This window comes from Myotis nattereri, assembly GCF_964212035.1.
Source record: "Myotis nattereri genome assembly, chromosome: 2".
In the NCBI taxonomy this organism is placed as follows: Eukaryota; Metazoa; Chordata; class Mammalia; order Chiroptera; family Vespertilionidae; genus Myotis; species Myotis nattereri.
Window position 1 is genome coordinate 118186786 of NC_138076.1, and position 19972 is coordinate 118206757.

The following is a 19972-nucleotide window of genomic DNA, read 5'->3' on the forward strand; positions in this document are numbered from 1 at the left end:
ATAATGAACTCACAGAAATGGAAACTAAAAAAAAAAAAAAAAAAAAAAATCAAAAAAAAAAAATCTCATTTACCACTGCAACAAAAAAATTGAGATACCTGGGAATAAACTTAACCAAGGAGGTAAAGAACCTGTACTCAGAAAACAGGATGCTGAAAAAAGAGATAGAGGAAGATATAAACAAATGGAAGAATATACTGTGTTCATGGATTGGTAGAATCAACATTATTAAAATGTCCATACTACCCAAAGCAATCTACAGATTCAATGCAACCCCAATTAAAATACCAACAGCATATTTCAAAGACCTAGAACAAACTCTCCAAAAATTCATCTAGAATAAAAAAAGACCCTGAATAGCTGCAGCAATCTAGAGAAAGAAGAACAAAGTTGGAGAGATCACAATACCAGATATCAAGCTATATTGTACAGCCACTGTTTTCAAAACTGCCTGGTACTAGCACAAGAAAAGACATATAGACCAATAAAACAGAACAGAGAAAGCAGAAATCGACCCAAGCCATTATTCTCAATTAATATTTGACAAAGGAGGCAAGAGCCTACAATGGAGTCAAGACAGTCTCTTCAATAAATGGTGTTAGGAAAAGTGGATAGATACATGCAAAAAAAATGAAACTAGACCACTAACTTGCACCATACACAATAATAAACTCAAAATGGATAAAGGACTTCAAAGTAAGACAGGAAACCATAACAATCTTAGAAGAATCCATAGGCAGCAAAATAGCAGACATATGTCGTAGCAATATCTTTACCAATACAGCTCCAGCAATAGAAATTAAGTAAAAAATAAACAAATGGAACTTCATCAAAATAAAGAGCTCCTGCACAGCAAAAGAAACCATCAACAAAACAACAAGAAAGCCCACTGAATGGGAGGACATATTTGCCAATGTTATCTCCAATAAGGGTTTAACCATTTGTACACCATAAGTGTCTACAGACGCAAACAGTGGACCCTTTTTAATTAAATTCTAAATATTGTGGCAGTGAACTGGTTAATCTCCAAAATTTATAGGGAAATCATACAACTTAACAAAAGGAAGATAAGCAATCCAATCAAAAAATGGGCGAATGACCTAAATAGACACTTTTCGAAAGAAGACATACAGAAGGCCAAGAGACATATGAAAACATGCTCAAAATCACTAAAATATTTTATTCGTTCCAAATAACCTTTCCTGGGAATTCAGAAAGACCATACAAAAATGTATACTTAGTAAATGCTTAAAGTGCTGACCCTGCTATGCCTTGAAAATGTACTCTATTGGGGGATTTCTGAAAAACAAACTCCTAGTTGTTAAATAGTGTAAGGACTTTAAAGAATTTAATTGACCCTTCTCTTAGGAATTACCAAGTGGTCACATCAGGACTTCAAAGTTTATGGGAATCCTTCCCTAACCTCCCTACCCCCAATCTTTGTGCTTAAAAAAAAATTCCTCTCATTGTTAAAATCAAAGAATTTTTAAAAATTAGTCTTTCTACCCTAGCCAGTTTGGCTCAGTGGATAGCGTGTCACCCTGTGGACCAAAGTGTCCTGGGTTCGATTCTGGTCAAGGGCACGCACCTTGGTTGCAGGCTCCTCATCAGCCCCCGGGGCCTTGGTTGGGGCTTGTGCAGGAGGCAACCAATCAATGTGTTTCTCTCACATCGATGTTTCTCTCTGTCTTTCCCTCTTCCACTCTCCCTAAAAATCAATGGAAATAAATATCCTCAGGTGAGGATTAAAAATCAGTCTTTCTTTTCTGCTTTTAAATTACATTGAGAAACAGTTACATAATGGTTATGATTTATGCCTCAGGTCTCTGCTTACCATCTGCCCTATATATTGACAAATTTTCTGAAATCTCTTTTCCTATGTAACTTGCCTATTCTAGAATGAAAAAGGAATCCCAGCTTCCAGTAGTGATCTGGTTATTCAGATCCCCTTTCTTGGCCATTCTACTATCCCATCCAGCCCTGTCTTCTAGCCGGTGCTAATGTATTCGTTTTCCTGGCCCTCTGCACAGACAGACACACCAGGAGCTGGCTGACGGGAATCCTACCTGCCTGCAAGGCTGTTAAGCTCTGCTCCATCTAGGCCACAACAGGATTTTACCTTCTGAGAAATACGGTCCATCAGCTCATAGCTGCAAAACTTAGCACTTAATTGGTTTAATACAAAACAAAACTACATGTAAAGTTTTTTTTCAAGCTTTGAATGAGCTCCCCAAGGCATCTGATCTGTCTAGACGTTTCTGTTTTCCTCATAGTGGCTACAGTAACAAAGAGCTTGTGAATCCCTTTGAAATTTTTTAGCATTTTTTTATTTTGACAAAATATACATAATATAAAGTTTATCATCTTAATGATTTTTAGGTGTAAAAGTCACTGGCATTAAGTACTGCTGTGCAACCATCACTACCTGGCTCCAGAACTCTTTGGGACACTATTGTCACTGTCTACAGGAGGCAGGCAGAAAATTTCCAGTTAGTTCCTAATGATAAAAACCTAGTTTTAATTCACTGAACTGTATGCCTAAAAAAGTGTATATTACTGTGTATTAATTATACTTCAACATTACCAATTAAAAGCAAATAAGGAGGGATGTAGTGGGGTGGGCTGGGGACAATGGGGACCCAGACCACAAGGGGTAGAGGCACAGCAGCAGAGATGGGGATTTTATCAGAAGACGTAGGGACCCTTCAAAAGGCTGAAGAGAGTCGTGGCATTTATTCACTCACTCATGCCCAACATCTTTGAGCAGCTATGTTCTAAACACTGTGCCAGGCCACTAGAATTGATCAGACATGTTTCACAAAGTTCATCCTGACTGCATTATAGATGATTGAGGGACAAAGCTAGTGGTGGTGTCATCATTCAAGTAAAAAATACTACATTAAGGCAGTAGCAAAGGCAGGAGAGAGCAAAAGCTGTATGTATTTTTTGTTTTACCTATTAACAGGGCCACCATGAAATCCCTATTCCATCATTTTGTTCCTATTTTTAGTCACTCCAAGGTTACTTTAGCTTGTTATGTAGTACACCAGATAAGCATTATGGTATACCAAGTGAGTAGACTGTATTATATCAGGGTTCATACTTCTTCCATACAACCTTTATTTATAATTTAAATCATATAATATCCTCATAATAATGGCTAAGACTATATAAGTGTGTATGTACATGTGCATGTGTGAATCTTTTTAATTTGCCAAATTATTTTTAGACTTTTAAAAAATGCCTGATTTTATGTATATCAGAGGACATTTGAGATAGGAACATACTGGCTATGGCAAAGGGTTTCTCCTTGTGTTACAAAAATACCACTTAAGAGAAATATGCAATATATTTAATTTATTCTCACTTAATTACAAAACCCTCAGAACACAAAACTAATCATTGCAAATGAGCTAATCAAATTACAACAATCTTTGACATTTTAGTTCAAAACACATTAAAATAGCATGCAAAACGTACTTTCCTATTTTTAAAATTATATTTAAGTGCCCGTTGATGCCACAGAGGTCATTTGGAAATAACAGACACTGTCTGAGACAATGCTCTGACTCCCGGCTCAGCCACGGATTTTGTTCTCTTGGTTTTCAAATTAATATCTCTGGGGAATACTTACTAAAAATAGAGCAGAGAGTAACAAAGACTTTTTATTTATTTACTTTGAATTTTGTAAAGAATGCTTTTAAAGGCATTAGCAACTGTTGCCCAGCTACAAATGAAAAATTAATTTAAGGAACTCACACAGCATTTTCAGGGTCTCATTCCAAATAGAATTTCTCAGACAGACTAAAATTGTACTCTTCTCATCTTCAGCCCACTTGAAGTTAAAAAAAAAAAAGGCAAGATAGTAGGTGTAAATGACTAAGAAGGGCCCTAGAGGATGCTCTGGAAGCTGAAGGGTTAGGAGCTTCATGTAGTATGTCTTGATAAGATTTCTAGACTATCTGTAATTTGCTGATTGTGAGGAAAACCAGATTATTAAGAGACCTTGTGAAGCCAACAGCTACAAGAGCTTAAAATGCATGTGAAATTTGGGATGACGCGTGGGAACAGGGACTCTAATACTCTATGACCCCAAGTGCCATTTAGGAGTGACTCCTATCACAAATGCAAAAAATGCCACAGGAACAGGAGACAGACATCTTTAAAGCGTCAAAAAAGAATTGTAAAAATGTGACTAGGAAGAAGATAGAAACTACAAAGTCCATTATGCAACATATGAAAGTTTTTACTTGGAGTGGGCTGAGTTGAATATTACAGAACAAGACAAGCAGATAAGGCAAGTAGGCTGTCCTTTGTATAAATTAGGAAAACACATGCCTTTTGTCAGGTTTCCCTATGTTTCAGCCCCATTTATTCCACCAACTGGGCAGCCTTGTGCAGTGAACAATCTGTGCAATCAGGAAAATTACTTGTTAGTAGTTTACTTACAGAGTGAGTGATGCAAACCTATATGTTTGACCTGAATATTCAAAGGAAAGAGTAGACAATGTGGTAAACAAGTGGGTTAGTCACAGAAAACCACTTGTTAAATTATCTGAGCTGAGTATTTTAAGGGACCACATCAGAAAGAGTTGATCTATGCCTAGGTTCTTATTTCTACCAAGAGTTGAGAAATCAGACACAAAATAACCCATAATAGAATGAGATATTTACACCATTCACAATCAACTTTGCTTTTCTATTTCATTTCGCAGGATGAGGCCCAGAAATCAGGATTTTAAAAAGATTCCCAGGTGATTCTAATGTGCAGCCAAGGTTGAGAACCACTGCCTTAGAGCAGTGGTCGACAAACTCATTAGTCAACAGAGCCAAATATCAACAGTACAACGATTGAAATTTCTTTTGAGAGCCAAATTTTTTAAACTTAAACTATATAGGTAGGTACATTGTTATTAAGTTAATTAGGGTACTCCTAAGGCTTAGGAAGAGCCACACTCAAGGGGCCAAAGAGCCACACTCAAGGGGCCAAAGAGCCACATGTGGCTCGCGAGCTGCAGTTTGCCGACCACGGCCTTAGAGGAACTGCCTGCTTCCTCTTCTCTAAACACATTTGGAAATCTATTAGTCACGATGGTCTCAAAGCCACACCTCTATAGCAGAGCAGTTCTTAAAGGAGGAGTGAGGTGGCTGGTACTCCCACTGAGAGCAAAGTGCCTTTTCCACTTTTCCCTAGCTCACCCCTCTCCCCATCTAGTTCCTCCAGCAAACACATTTAATTTACTTAAAACCGAATCCACGTCACGAAAAACAGTGTGAAAACTCCATGAGTTCACTGAGAGATTTTTAGTTACCTTGTTGGTTTACTCTTCACTCACCTCCACACCCACCCCATTTAAGTAGTAGTGCCCAAATACCCCAGAGCAATAAAAAATGCTCAGGAAACTTGAGGATTCCATGAGAACTACAGCAAGAAATCAGGCCCTTTCATTCTAGTTAAGAAAAACTGACTGGGTTGCCTAGACAGGTCTCAGAAAGATGTGAACACAGCTGCCCAGGCTCTGGTCACACTGGGAGGAATGACAGCAACATCTGCTCAAGCCAGGACGAGCCCTGGAGGGAGAGGGCCTTCCTCCACCTGGCAGGGACTGCGGGGTGGCATGGTGCTAATGACTCCGGCTTTGGTTACTCAGCATGGGGACCTACATCTAGAAGGTGTCCCTAGTTTCAGGGAGGTCATGTGTGTCACAGACTTCAACAGGTCACAGCAGCACCATTTCTTTAACTTCACATTAATAAAATCCTTCCTTAAGTTACTTGAAATACTGAAGATGCCCTCTGAAAAAGGCCTTGCCAGTCAAGGAAAAAGTCCATGCTGCTCACCTCAATAATGTAGAGAACCACGTTCTTGTAGAAGCAGTACAATATGCACTTGGTCACCCGGTTGTAGCTCCAGGCACCATGAACCAATAGGAGCTTCTCTAAGTAGGAAAACTGCAAAAAGAAAATAAAGTTCAGAGAAGCCCATCATTCTATATAATAAAAGCCTAATATGCTAAGTGTCTGGTCGATCAGCCGGCTGTTCAACCAATCAAAGCGTAATCTATATATATAAAAGCCTAAACAACTGGACCACTGGGTGGTAGCTATGATGCGCACTGACCACCAGGGGACAGATGCTCAACACAGGAACTGCCCCCTGGTGGTCAGTGCATTCCCACAGCGGGAGCACTGCTCAGCTTCCAGGCGCTGGGCTCACGGCTGGCAATTGCAGCTGTGGTGGCACAAGCCTCTCCCAGGAACACTCCCCCTGCACGCCCAAGCAGTGGCAGGGCAGACGCAGCATGCCTGGGATGAGTGGGAGCAGCACAGCACCCAGCCCGGGCTCAGGCTCCTCCCTGGCGGCCTACTGCTTCACGCACTATTTTGTGCTGTGTGGGATCTATAACAGTGGGCTGGAGTCTGATGAGCTGGTAAGTAAGGCAGGGCTGTGGTGGCACAGAGTTCTACTGATCCCCACAGGCCAGGCTGAGGGACCCCACTGGTGCACAAATCCATGCACTGGGCCTCTAGTATTCTAATAATATTTGAAGGCTGCTCAACCACTTGCTATGACATGCACTGACCACCAGGGGACAGACTGTCAACTGGTTGACCAGTTGCTATGATGTGCAATGATCCCAGGGGGCAGATGCTCCGACTGGTAGGTTAGCTTGCTGCTGGGGTCCAGCCAGATGAGCCAGACAGGCCAGCTGAGTGAGACTGGCCAGACACACTCTGGAGCCCCCCCGCCATCTCTCCCTGGCTGGCCAACCTCCTGCGTCTCTCCCCGGCCCCAATCTTGCACCGGTGGGGTCCCTCAGCCTGACCTGCGCTCTCTCGCAATCCAGGACTCCTTGGGGGTTGTCGGAGAGCCAGTTTCGGCCCAATCCCACAGGGGGAGCGCTGCTCACAGCTGGTGAGTGCAAGAGCGGTGGCGGGAGCCTCTCCCACCCCCATGGCAGCGCTAAGGATGTCTGACTGCTGGCTTAGGCCTGCTCCCCCCAGAGGGTGCAGGCCAGGCTGAGGGACCTTCCCTCCCCCACGAGTGAGCTGGGCTGAGGGAACCTCCTCCCCCCCCGCCCCCCCGCCCACCGAGTGCATGAATTTCATGCACCAGGCCTCTAGTTTAGGAATAAAAGTCATTAAATGTCCTTTGGAGGAAATGACAGGTAAGGTAATAGCGAAAACCATTCATGTAAAAAAACTAAAGGCCAAGCTTCAGGCCTAGTGAGAAGAGCTAAAATATCTCAAACCTACATAATTATAATTTCCCCCAAATATGCAGCTGGACGTCTAATTGTTATTCTTGTAAAATTCTATTTATGTAAATGCTTTTTAGAGGATCTTAATTATTAAAAGAAGATGACCACCTGAACTGAAATGAAAGTACAGTATGAGTCAGACACCTCAGTCACAGATTTTATGATGACAACAGGAGCCAGGGATAACATCACTGGTGCAACAGCAGCCTTTTGAAAAGGGACACACATATATACCTGACCTGTTTCCACTGTCAACCTGCAGGTTACAAACAGGTACAAACACACAGAGACTCACAGACACACACATGGACACACAGGCACATGGACACACACAGACACACAGTAACATACAGATACACAAACAGAGACTCACAGAGACACCCACACCCTCTGCCTCCACTTCTACATCCATTTTGTTCTTCTTTTTTCTAACTAGTACAGAGCACCACTTGCTAGAGTACAGTGCAGTCAGGAAAAACAGAAACCAGCAAGCAGCTACACACTAAGTTGAGAATAATGTAATGGCTCTCTCAGTTTGAAATATTCAGCAATATCCTAATGTTTTAACAAAATACTTGAATGCTCTTTGGGGCATAGGTCTTTGAGTACCACTCAGGCTCATGTATACTCAGCCTCCCCTTAGCCTGACTTGGCCTTCTGTGTCCTATTTCATAAAGGTCCCCCAAAATGTAAAAACTGAGCTGGAGGGATGAAAATGAGCTTTTTAAAAAATGTATCTTTATTGTTGAAAGTATTACAGATGTCCGCTTTGTTTTTGTTCCCCTCATTGACCCCCTCCTCATAAACCTTTGCCAAACCATTGTCTGTGCCCATGGGCTATGCATATCCTATATAATAGAGGTAATATGCAAATTGACAATCATGCTCTCACACAAGATGGTCATCCCCATGTGGTCACAAGATGGCCACCACAAGATGGCTGGCAGGGGAGGGCAGTTGTGGGCAATCAGGCCTGCAGGACAGGGCAGTTAGGGGTGATCAGGAGAGCAGGGGAGGGCAGCTGGGAGTGACCAGGCCTGCAGGGAAGGGCAGTTGGGGGTAACCAGGCCGGCAGGGGAGGGAAGTTAGGGGTAATTGGGCCAGCAGGGGAGCAGTTAGGCATCAATCAGTATGACAGGGGAGTGGTTAGGGGGTGATCAGCCTGGCAGGCAGAAGCGGTTAGGGGCAATCAGGCAGGCAGGCAGGTGAGCGATTGGGAGCCAGCAGTCCCAGATTGTGAGAGGGATGTCTGACTGCCGGTTTAGGGATTGGGCCTAAACCGGCAGTCAGACATCCTCTGAGGGGTCCCAGATTGGAGAGGGTGCAGGCTGGGCTGAGGGATATCCTCCCCACCCAGTGCACGAATTTCATGCACTGGGCCTCTAGTATGAATATAAGTTCCCTGGTTAATTTATCCCCCTCCCAACCCCTGGAATTCATCAGTCCATTCATGGTTCTATGTCTCTGGATCTATTTTGTTCATCAATTTATTTTGTTCCTTAGATTCCACATATAAGTGAGATCATGTGATACCTATGTTTCTGTGACTGGCTTATTTTGCTTAGAATACTACTCTCCAGGTCCATCCATGCTGTTGCAAATGGTAAAACTTCCTTTTCCTTTTACCACTGCTTTTTATTCCATTGTGTAAATGTACCACTGTTTTTTTTTTTTTATCCACCCACTTGCTTATGGGCACTCAGGCTGTTTCCAAATCCCAGCTTTTGTAAATTGCACTGCTATGAACATAGGGGTGCATATATTCTTTCTGACTGGTGTTTCAGGTTTGTTAGGATATATTCCTAGAAGTGGGATCACTGGGTGAAATGAAAGTTCCATTTTTAAGGTTTTGAGGAAACTCCATACTGTTTTCCACAGTGGCTACACCAAGTCTGCATTCCCACTAGCAGTGTATGAGGGTTCCCTTTTCTCCATATCCTTGCCAACAAACTTGTCCTTTATTGATTTGTTGATGATAGCCATTCTGACAGGTGTTTTAATTCACAACTCTTGGATGATTAGTGACTTTGAGCATTATTTCATGCCTCTTGGCCTTCTGTATGCTCACTTTGGAGAAGTGTCTATTTAGGTCCTTTGCCTATTTTTTATTTTTTTTAAAATATATTTTATTGATTTTTTACAGAGAGAAAGGGAGAGAGATAGAGAGTTAGAAACATCGATGAGAGAGAAACATCGATCAGCCGCCTCCTGCACATCCCCCACTGGGGAAGTGCCCACAACCCAGGCACATGCCCTTGACCGGAATTGAACCCGGGACCCTTCAGTCCACAGGCCGACACTCTTATCCACTGAGCCAAACCGGCTTTGGCCTTTGCCCATTTTTTAATTGGATTGTTTATCTTTCTTTTGTTAAGTTGTATGAATTCCTTTATATTTTGGATATTAACCCCTTATCAGATGTATCATTGGCAAATATGCTCTCCCACCCAGTGGGCTCTTTTTTCACTTTGTTGATGGTTTCTTTTGCTGTGCAGAAGCTTTTTATTTTAATGTAGTCCCATTTGTTTATTTTGTCCTTACTTTCCTTTGCCCTAGGAAATATATCGGTAAACATATTATTATGAGAGATACCTGAGATTTCCTGCCAAAAGTTTCTTCTAAGAGATTTTATGGTTTCATGGCTGGCTTAAATTTAAGTCTTTTATCCATTTTAAGTTTATTCTTGTGTATGGTGTAAGTTGGTGGTCTAGTTTCATTATTTTGTCTCACAAACACCATTTATTTATGTTATTGCCTCCTTTGTCAAATATTAATTGAGCATGATGCCTTGGGTCAATTTCTGGGGTCTCTGTTTTATTCTATTGATCTATATGTCTTTGTAGTATTGCTTGATATCTGGTATTGTGATCCCTCCAACTTTGTTATTCTTTCTCAAGATTGCTGTGGTTATTCAGTGTCTTTTTTAGTTCCATATGAATTTTTGGAGTGTTTGTTCTAAATCTATGAAATATGCCATTGGTATTTTAATAGTGATTGCATTGAATCTGTCAATTGGTCTGGGTAGTATGGACATTTTAATTATGTTGACTTTACCAATCCATGAACATGGTATATTCTTCCACTTGTTTATATCTTCCTCTATCTATTTTTTTCAATGTCCTGTAGTTTTCTTAGTACAAATCTTTTACCTCATTGGTTAAGTTTATTCCTAAGTATCTTAATTTTTTTTGTTGTAATGGAAAATAGGATTTTTTTTAAATTTTTCTTTCTGAAAGTTCATTATTGGTGTATAACAATAGCATCCATTTCTGGGTGTTTATTTTATATTGTGTTACGTTGCCAAATTCATTTATTTGGTGGAGTCTTTAAGGTTTTCTATGTACAATATCATGTCATCTGCGAATAATGACAGTTTTACCTCCCCTCCTCCTTTCCAATTTGGATGCCTTTTACGTTTTTTCTTGTCTGATCACTGCAGCTAGTACTTCTATTACTATATTGAATAACAATGGTGAAAGCAGACATCTCTCTCTTGTTCCTGTTCTTAAGGAAAATGGTTTTAGTTTTTGCTCACTGAGTATGATGTTGACTGTAGGCTTGTCTTATATGGCCCCTATTATGTTCAGGTATGATCCCTCTATTCCCACTTTGCTGAGAGTTTTTATCAAAATTGGTGTTGAATTTTGTTGGATGCTTTTAATGTATCAATTGATATGATCATGTTGTTTTTGTCTTTCAATTTGTTTATGTAATGTATCACATTTATTGATTTGCTAATATTATACCAGCCTTGCACCCCTGGAATAAATCCTACTTGGTCATGGTGTACAATCTTTTTAATGTATTTCTAGATTTGATTTGCTAATATTCTGTTGAGAATTTTAGCATCTGTGTTCATCAGGGATACTGGCCTGTAATTCTCTTTCTTTTTAGAGTCTTTATCTGGTTTTTGAATTAGGATAATGGTAGCCTTGTAAAAATAGCTTAGAAGTGTTCCTTCCTCTTGAATTTTTGTTTTTTTGGAATAGTTTGAAGAGGATAGGTATTAGTGGTTCTTTGAATATTTGATAAAACTCCCACGTGAAGCCATCCAGACTAAGGCTTTTGTTTGCTGGGAGGTTTTTTTTTTTTATTACTGCTTCAATTTCATCAGTAGTTATTGTCTATTCAAGTTTCTGATTCTTCTTGATTTTTGGAAGATTGTATTTTTCTAGGAATATGTCCATTTCATTCCAATTGTCCAGCTTATTGGAATATAGTTGTTCATAATATTTGTTGAGGATCCTTTGTATTTCTATGGGGTCAGTTGTTACTTTGTCTCTTTTGTTTCTGATTTTGTCTTTTTGGGTCCTCTCTCTTTTGCTGGATGAGTCTAGCTAAAGGTTCATCAATCTTGTTTATCTTTTCAAAGAACTAGCTTTGTTGATCTTTTATATTGTTTTTTTAAGTCTCTGTCATTTATTTCTTCTCTGATCTTTACTATTCCTTCCTTCTATTTACTCTGGGCTTTTCTTGTTGTTCTCTTTCTAATTCTGTAAGTTTTATGGTTAGTTTATTAGAAGATTTTCTTATTTTTTGAAGTATGCCTGTAATGCTATGAACTTATCTCTCAGGACTGCTTTCACTGTGTCCCATAGATTTGTTGTGTGTTCATTTTAATTTGTTTCCAGGAAGTTGTTGAGTTCTTTCTTGATCTCCTTGGTAAACCATTCATTGTTTAATAACACACTATTTAGGTTAAATGTTTTTTAATGTTTCTGAATGTTTTTATTATAGTTGATTTCTAATTTCATGCCATTGTGATCTGAGAAGAAGCTTGATATGATTTTAATCTTCTTGAACTTGCAGAGACTTAGTTTATGTTTTAACGTGTGGTCTATCTTTGAAAATGTACCATGTGCACTTGAGAAGAATGTATATTCTGTAGCTTTGAAATTTCTGAAAATTTCAATTAATTTCATCTGATCTAGTGTATCATTTAGTATCGCTGTTTTCTTGTTGATTTTTTTTTGTCTAGAAGATCTATTCAGTGATGTCAGTGGGGTGTTGAAGTCCCCCACTATGACTGTATTGCTGTCAATCTCTCCTTTAAAATCCTCTGGAAGTTTTTTATATATTTAGATGCTCTTATATTGAGTACACATATGTTTACCAGAGTTATAGCCTCTTGTTGTATTGATCCCTTTAGTATTATCAAGTGGCCTTCATTGTCTGTTGTTATTGCCTTCTTTTTGAAGTCTGTTTTGTCAGATATGAATATTTTACCCCAGCTTTTTTTCATTTTTCATTTGCCTGAAAATTTTTTTCCATCCCTTCACTTTCATTCCATGTGAGTCTTTTGTTCTGAGGTGAGTCTCTTGTAGACGGTATATATATGGGTCATGTTTTCTTATCCATTGAGCTACTCTATGCCTTTTGCTTGGATCATTTAAGTCATTTACATTTAAGGTTATTATTGATAGGTACTTATTTGTTGCCATTCTTACTCTTTATGCCTGTGTTCTTATCTTTCTCTATATCTTCTTCTTACACCAATTCTTTTAGCATTTCTTGAAGTGCTAATTTGGTGAGAATAAATTCTTTAGCCTTATTTTTTTTTATTTTTTTATTTTTTACTATGAAGATCTTTATTTCACCTTCGATTTTGAATGATAACCTTGCTGGAAAGAGTAGTTTTGGGTTCAGTCCCTTGGTTTTCTTTACTTTGTATACTTTATGACACTCTCTTCTGTCCTGAAGTACTTCTATTGAGAAATCAGTTAATCATCTAAAGGGAACTCCCTTGTAGGAAACTTTCTGTCTCTCTCTTACAGCATTTACGATTCTGTTTTTAATGTTGCCATTTTAATTATTATATGCCTAGGTGTGAGTCTTTTGGGGTTCATCTTGGCTGGGACTCTGTGTTTCCTGAATGTGAGTGACATTTCCCTTCACCACGTTAGGGAAATTTTCTGCCATTATTTCTCCAAACAGGTATTCTATTCCTTGCTTGGATTCTTTTCCTTCTGGTACCCCTATGATGTGAATGTTGTTACATTTCATGTGGTTCCAGAGCTTCCTTAAACTCTCTTCCTGCTTTTTATTTTATTTTTTTCCCATTTGCTGCTCTGAATGGGTTTTTTTTCATACCTTGTCTTCTAATTCACTGATTTGGTCCTCAGCTTCTTCTAACCTACTGTTAAATCCTTCCAGGTTGTCCTTTATTTCAGCTATGTCATTCCTCATTTCCAATAGATTCTTATTTATTCTTTCAACCTCTCTTTTCATGTTGCTGTAGCTCTCATTGTCTCTTATTGTTCTCATTAAGCTCCTTATAATTCTCATTAAGTTGCTTGTAATTATCCCTGAATTGTTTGACTACCCTTATTACCATTACTCTGAATTCTTTATCTGACAAAGTGCTTGCCTCCATTTCATTTAGTTCCTTTTCTGGTGATTACTCCTTTTCTTTCATTTGGGTATTGCTTCTTTGTTTCCCTATTTTTACTGTTTCTTTGTATTTGTTTCTATGTATTAGATCAAACTGCTATGCTTCCCAGACTTTGTGGGGTGGTCTTATGTGGAAGGTGTTTTGTGGGACACAGTGGTGTAGTTTACATCTCCTGAACTGGGTGCTCTAGGAAAGTCTCTAGCTTGAGTTATTTGGGTCCTCCTGTTGTAGTTGTGTCTTGAATGTTATTGTCTCATTTGTGGATGGAATTTCCTCTCAGACTGGCTGACTATGTGGCTCATCCCCAACCACTTCAAGCAAGCTTTGTGGAGGTGCTATCAGAACAGAAAAAAAATGCAACACAACAAAATGCAAAATAAAAGAAACAAAACTAAAACATACACAACAATATCAACCACCAGAGAATAGAGAATTAGGAAAGAGAAAAGAAAGCAAGAATGATAGAAGAATATGAGGAGGAAAATAACAAAACCAACCAACCAAAAATCCCCACACAAACAAAAAACAAAACAAAAAATGCGGGGTGGGGGGGGGGGTGGGGGGTGGAGGGATAGGAAAGTAAAAGGAATATGTAGGTGCAGAGCTAAAATAAAGAAATTAAGAATAAACAATTAGGGGAATAGGGGAAGGAAAATGGTTTAAAATAAAGAAAGAAGAAAAGAAAAGTAAGAAAGATTTATTGAAAAGGAAAATAGAAGAGAAAGCAGATAGACCGAAAATAAGCAAAGTAGAAAAGATGAGATATGAGGGTAAAAGGAAAAGAGAGAAATAAAGAAAAAAGATTGTGTAGGAAAAAGAAAGATGAAAATTAGATACATGAATGAAACAAGAGAGACTAGAGCAATAACAAATCAATAAAGCAGATAGATAAAGAAGATGAGGGGAAAAGGGGGAAAAGAAAGGAAAGAGAAGAAATTTAAAAAAGAAAAAGAAAAAATAGAATAAAAAAGGAGGGAAAAAAGGTGAAGTGGCATTCATTTCAGCCAAGTTTAGTGCCCCCATAGGAGCTTTGTTTGGATCCTACTCTTCTGATGACTGTGGCTGACTGTTTTGTCTGCCAATTCTGGTCTTTCCCTGAGATATTTTAGGTGCTAACCCCTATCAGAAACTGTCCTCCGTTGGCTTTCAGCAACCTGCTAGAAGCTCCAAGTGAGCCACAGTTTGTGTCTGTCTCCACAGGACTTGGCTGCAAGCAGGAGAGCACAATCTGCCTTCTAAAACTGGTTTGTTAGCGTGTGGAGCCCAGGGCTGGGTCAGCAAACTTCCTCTGGTTCCCTGGGTTCCACCTCTGTCCGCCTTTGCCTGCTAGCCAGCTGCCAATCTTAATCACTCAAAAGTCTGTTTCTGAAAGGGCTTTAGGCGGGAAGGTGCTGCTCAGATTTCAGGGAATGTGGTTAGTATGTTTCCCTGTCCCAGGGCTACTCCTCTGCAAATGGCCCAAAATATTACTCTGCCCTCGGCTGGGCAGAGATCGTTGTATGCAATCCAGTGGGATCGACTGCAAACCTGGACTTTCTATCAGCTCTCCCATGAGGGGAAAATACCAGACTAGACTGGTGCCCAGGATAGTGGGGCAGACAAGCCTTCCCCCATGCAGTCAATGAGGGCTCCTGAGACTGTTCAAACCCATAGGCTTGGACTCTGCTTTTGTTTCCTCTGAAAAGGTCAGAATTCAGGGTGTGGTATTCAGGTTTCTTGAGAGTGGAGCAGGCTATATTACCTAGGGCAGGGGTTTTTTTCTTTACCTGCCCTGTGGCTGCTGGAAGCGGCTAGCTCCTCTCAGGAAAAATGGCCCTTTCGGTTTGGACACTTATTAACGTCCAAAGGCAGGATTCCTGGCATTTCCAGATCTCCCTGCATTGCTCCCCACCCTAGCCACTCTTTAGGCACCTCAAATCCATGCCTCCCTCCCTGCACCAAAGCCTCAGGTGAGTATTTGCAAATAAAAACTCCTGTGCTCTGGGTTTAGAAAAAACACAAACTGTGGTTTTCTCTCCCACTGGCTCTGGTTTGCTGGCTCCAGACTCTGCTGCTGCTGCTGATAGCAGCCCTGCTGCCTTTCACAGCTGGATGTTATGTGGGCCGTGGGTCTGGGCTCTGGTGCTCCAGGCTGTGGAGCCAAGCCTGGGCTCTGGGCCTCTATCTTTTGAGGGCACAGAGCCTCCCATAGCCCAGCACTCCCTCCTCTCTTGGCCCTCCAGCCTGCTGCCCCTGAGAGCTAGGGCAGCTCCTCTCACGACCTCGCCTTTCCTACCGGTCTCCAGGTGTTTTCTGTCCTTCCTCCTCCTCAACTGGACTTTGTTGGTAATTCCAGGTGAATGTTCTCCAATTTAATTGTGTTTCTAGTTTGGCCCTGGGATGAGGTGCATGACAGATCTGCCTATTTGGTCACCATTTTCCCCTCTCACTCTGTTGTTGTTGTTTTTTTGTGTGTGTTTTGGTTTTGTGGATTGTTGTTCTCAGGCATGAATGGACTGTTAGGAATGATCCTGTTTAAATTATGGTTTCTATACATTTAATGAGCCTCACAGCAACGTTGAGTTCTCCCTTGGTTGCCTTGAACTAAAACCTTAGTTCCCTGTTCTGAGTCACTGGGCAGACCACAGGCTCAACTCCATTACTCTCCTAAAAGAAACAATCAGGTGTATTGAGCATGTCCACAAACATTAGAAATTCTTTTGCTATTTTAAACTTTCTCTTACTTTCAGATGACTTTTGAAATTAAATTTAACTATCTGTAGAAAAGACAGAAAATACAATATTTTTAAAAAGATATTATTTTCAAGAGGGAGCCACATAATAATTTCCATTAGCACTGAAGAAGGGGACTCAATCTGATATGACGTAGCCTTTCAATGAGTTCCCCCAGATCACGGTGAGGCAGGTCCCCAACTGCACACTCCAAAAGCAAAATGACAACTTCAAAATGGCAGGAGTAGGTACATATGGAAAAATAAAACTTCCCATAAATGCTCATTAAGGATTCCCAGGAGGAATGAGGAATCATAAAGTAACTAGCTACCCAAATAAAAAGGAAGTTTGTATTTGACCCAGACCCCCTGATGTTACACTTCAATGGGCACAGAGAACATCTGCTGGACTCATCCCAAATGTCTCAACTTAAGCACTGCAATGATTTATTTTCAGGAAAAAATAATATCCTAAATCAAAATGCTGTTTTCATGAGGTCGTTCAGAAAACATTAAGAAGGTAGCGGGCAGGATTGATTCTCTCCTGAGGAGAACAGACCACTGAGAGTTCCAGGTGCAGGCACAGGCTACCCATGGACGAGGCACCAAATCAGGGATGGTTGTCAGTCCTGGGAGCTGCCCCATGGATAAAAGCACAGGCAGGCTAGAAAGAAGTAGATCTAGAGCTTTGCCTACTTCTTAATTTTTCCAAGGACAATTCTTTAAGCTACACTTTCTTCTTCTGTATATAACCCTTTGGTATACTTTCAAAAAAAACCCAATCAAAGTTGATCATCCACATTAAAATGAACAGATAAACAAGCTGTTAACTTTAAGACATTTCTCATTTTACTAAGCAAAGGAATTCATAAAATGGCGGTCTTTCCCACTCAGTAACTATAGAGGAAGCACTGTTGGGGCTGTAGGGTGAGGAGGAATGTTGCCCTAAAATAATGGGACCTCTGCCAAATTATGAACAGGACCACAAGCAGGAGAAGTGAAGACCCACCGACATGGGGACCATTCATCAGTTGCTTTGGCAGGGTGACTATTATGCTGAAGGGGCAAGAAAACCCCTAAATAGAGTTAGAAAGCCCTGCTCCCTTCTCTACCCTTCTTTGATGCTTTTAATTTGAAGAGAGCAATTGCTCCAGATTCCACATCCTATTAGTATGCAGTTTCAATAAGGCAGGTCATGGAATCGCCCTTCCCTAGACATTTTAAAGAAAAAGACAGACAAATATTTGCCTGGAACTCCTAGGAAACCTTTCAAGATCCCTTCCAGCCATATGATGCTATAACTCAAGTATTTAATAATGCTGGGGTGTGTAACATCTACACTTACTGACAGACTACAGGAAGCGCGAGTCCCCCAGGCCTTGGAGCAGTTGACACAAGAAAGTAAATGGGCAGGTGTGCGGGACTGGTCCCCAAGGTCACACACAGGTCTGGTGTTCTTGGACCCTGGATGCTCCAACCTGAGGCAGGTCACCTGAAAGAGCCCCAGCGTTCCCACCTGTAAAATCAGAATTCCTTCTACCTACTTTGAGCAATTATCTTGAGGATTTATTTGAAATCAACAAAGGAACAAGACTGATTTCCCGCACTTTTCAGAGCCATGAGGATTTTGTAATTCCTCTCTGGGTTGGAGAACCATGATCTGTAAGGGAATCTGAGAGGTGATCTAGTGCAGAGCCCTCCTTCGGGGAGATGAAGCCCCAAAGCTGCAGAGGACCAGCCTGCAGCCCTGGGGGGACTGGAAGCTCTTGCCTGTTTTATATGCAGCCCCTGGTTTCATCGCTTGTGTTCATGGAATTATGGTTAACACATTCTTCAAAAGACTAAACAAGGGATAAACAGGAGGGAGGCCTCACTAACCCGCAAACAATTGGCATTTAATAAAAACATACTGCAATCAGGAGACAGGAGGAAATGTTGTTTTCATTGTCCTGACTAGATTTTCTGTATAATCAAGCAGGCCAAATGGGGTCAGGTGGTTGGCTGACCCTTCACTTTTTGTCCATCATTAAGGAGCAGACATGTTTTCTATCCTCCAGCCACCTGTACAGTAACTACAGTGTATCAGGGGCCGCTGCATGGGATGTTCCATCCAGAGAGGAATGGGATGAACTTGGCCTAAGTGCAGGAGGCTGTTTGCTATTTGCTGTGGGGTAGTTATGGCCCAAACCCAGCTTTCAGCAATGCCCTTCACAGCAGTGGTCCCAGGCAGTGCCCTGGTCACAGCTACAGAGAAAATGGCAGCTGCAAATCATTGCTTTTCCCTGATCTCAAATGCCTGAGAGAACGTTCCAGCATCTCTGAAACAGGGGAGATGCCACCATAGGGATTGTAGAGAGTAGATGTGATGAACACAGCCCTTCTGTGGTAGAGGATGGCAGAGGAAAAGCATGTGCAGCAGATGCGTGAGTTGAAGGTAGGAGGTTATTAGTAGGACCAGAGACCTATCAGTCAGGGATGATATCTTGCCTGAATGACAGAAAGCTTGGCCAACCCACAGCTGGCCAAAAGAAAACTGACTGGCAGGTCAGGGCCTCCAAACTGTACACGAATAATACTACGAAGTTCAAACACACTGGTGGTTTCACCTAGATGGCAACCTCCAAGGGGCTGGCAGTGTTTAGGGCTGGACTGACAGGCTCAAGCATCCAACAGGCCTTCATGCCCAGCTGACATCTCTGTCCACGGGAAAGGACAGCTGGTCAACCATGCCTCTGACCTGTGCAATGGCATAATCCGAATTGTTGGTCGCCTGCATGCCTTCATTCCCACTGATTCCCACACCCACATGGGCTGTCTGGATCATCCCGACATCATTGGCACCATCCCCGATGGCGAGGGTGATGGCCTTTACCCGCTTCTTAACCACGTCTACTATCTCAGACTTCTGCAGAGGAGACACTCTGTAAGAGAAGAAAGAGAAATTATGAGTGTATTGATCTTTCCAGAGGAAACAGCTGTAATCTACATTTAGCTGCATTAAAAGGGCAGTCATCGGACAATTTCCAAATTCAATACATACGTTTTATGTTCGTGTGCAAAAGAGCTTTCAGAAAACAGTAGCTTGTGGCTTTCAAGTATTTGCCAACTTCACAGATGAAATACACAACAAAAAACTAACTTAAAACACAGCCCATCTGTAATCACCCTGTTCAGTGGGAGCCCCATGTGCAAACACCCCAGGGGCACATGTGCCCTCCCAAAAGATACAGGCAGTGAAGCTGGTTACAGAGGCTTTGGGAAATGTCTTCCCAGCAAATCAGAAAACTAGCACAGACTCCATTTTTGCTTTGGTGAACATCATTCACAACCTAGGGCTGGCAAAAGAATTTTCCATAAAATCTGCTTTCACAGAAGGGAAAGTAAGTTGGCAGAGCTTGAGAAGTGCAGAAAGAGGATGCAAGGAAGAAGAAAGAAGAAAGACTTCTCCAACTCCACCCCAGAGGCAGAGACAGCATTTGAAGGGCAGCCAAGGCAGAGGATTTCAGAGGGGGACTCCTGGAGGGTAGATGGTCTACTGAGGCTGAACTGCAGCAGCAGAACACAAAGAGTGGACAGAGCAGCCTCTGCCTAAGAGGGGCTGTTTCCAC

At 41.2% G+C, this 19972-nt stretch overlaps 1 protein-coding gene across 1 annotated transcript in view; it reads right to left on the reverse strand.

Moving 5' to 3' along the window:
- The window catches only part of ATP8A2 (ATPase phospholipid transporting 8A2), a gene marked incomplete at its 5' end in the record, with an annotated part of 501820 nt that overhangs the window by 249858 nt on the left and 231990 nt on the right, over positions 1 to 19972 (reverse strand). Inside the window, 2 exons of the mRNA XM_081083630.1 lie at positions 5842 to 5952; positions 19102 to 19285. Of these exons, the coding sequence (XP_080939756.1) occupies positions 5842 to 5952; positions 19102 to 19285 (295 nt within the window). The remainder of the gene's footprint in view (positions 1 to 5841; positions 5953 to 19101; positions 19286 to 19972) is intronic.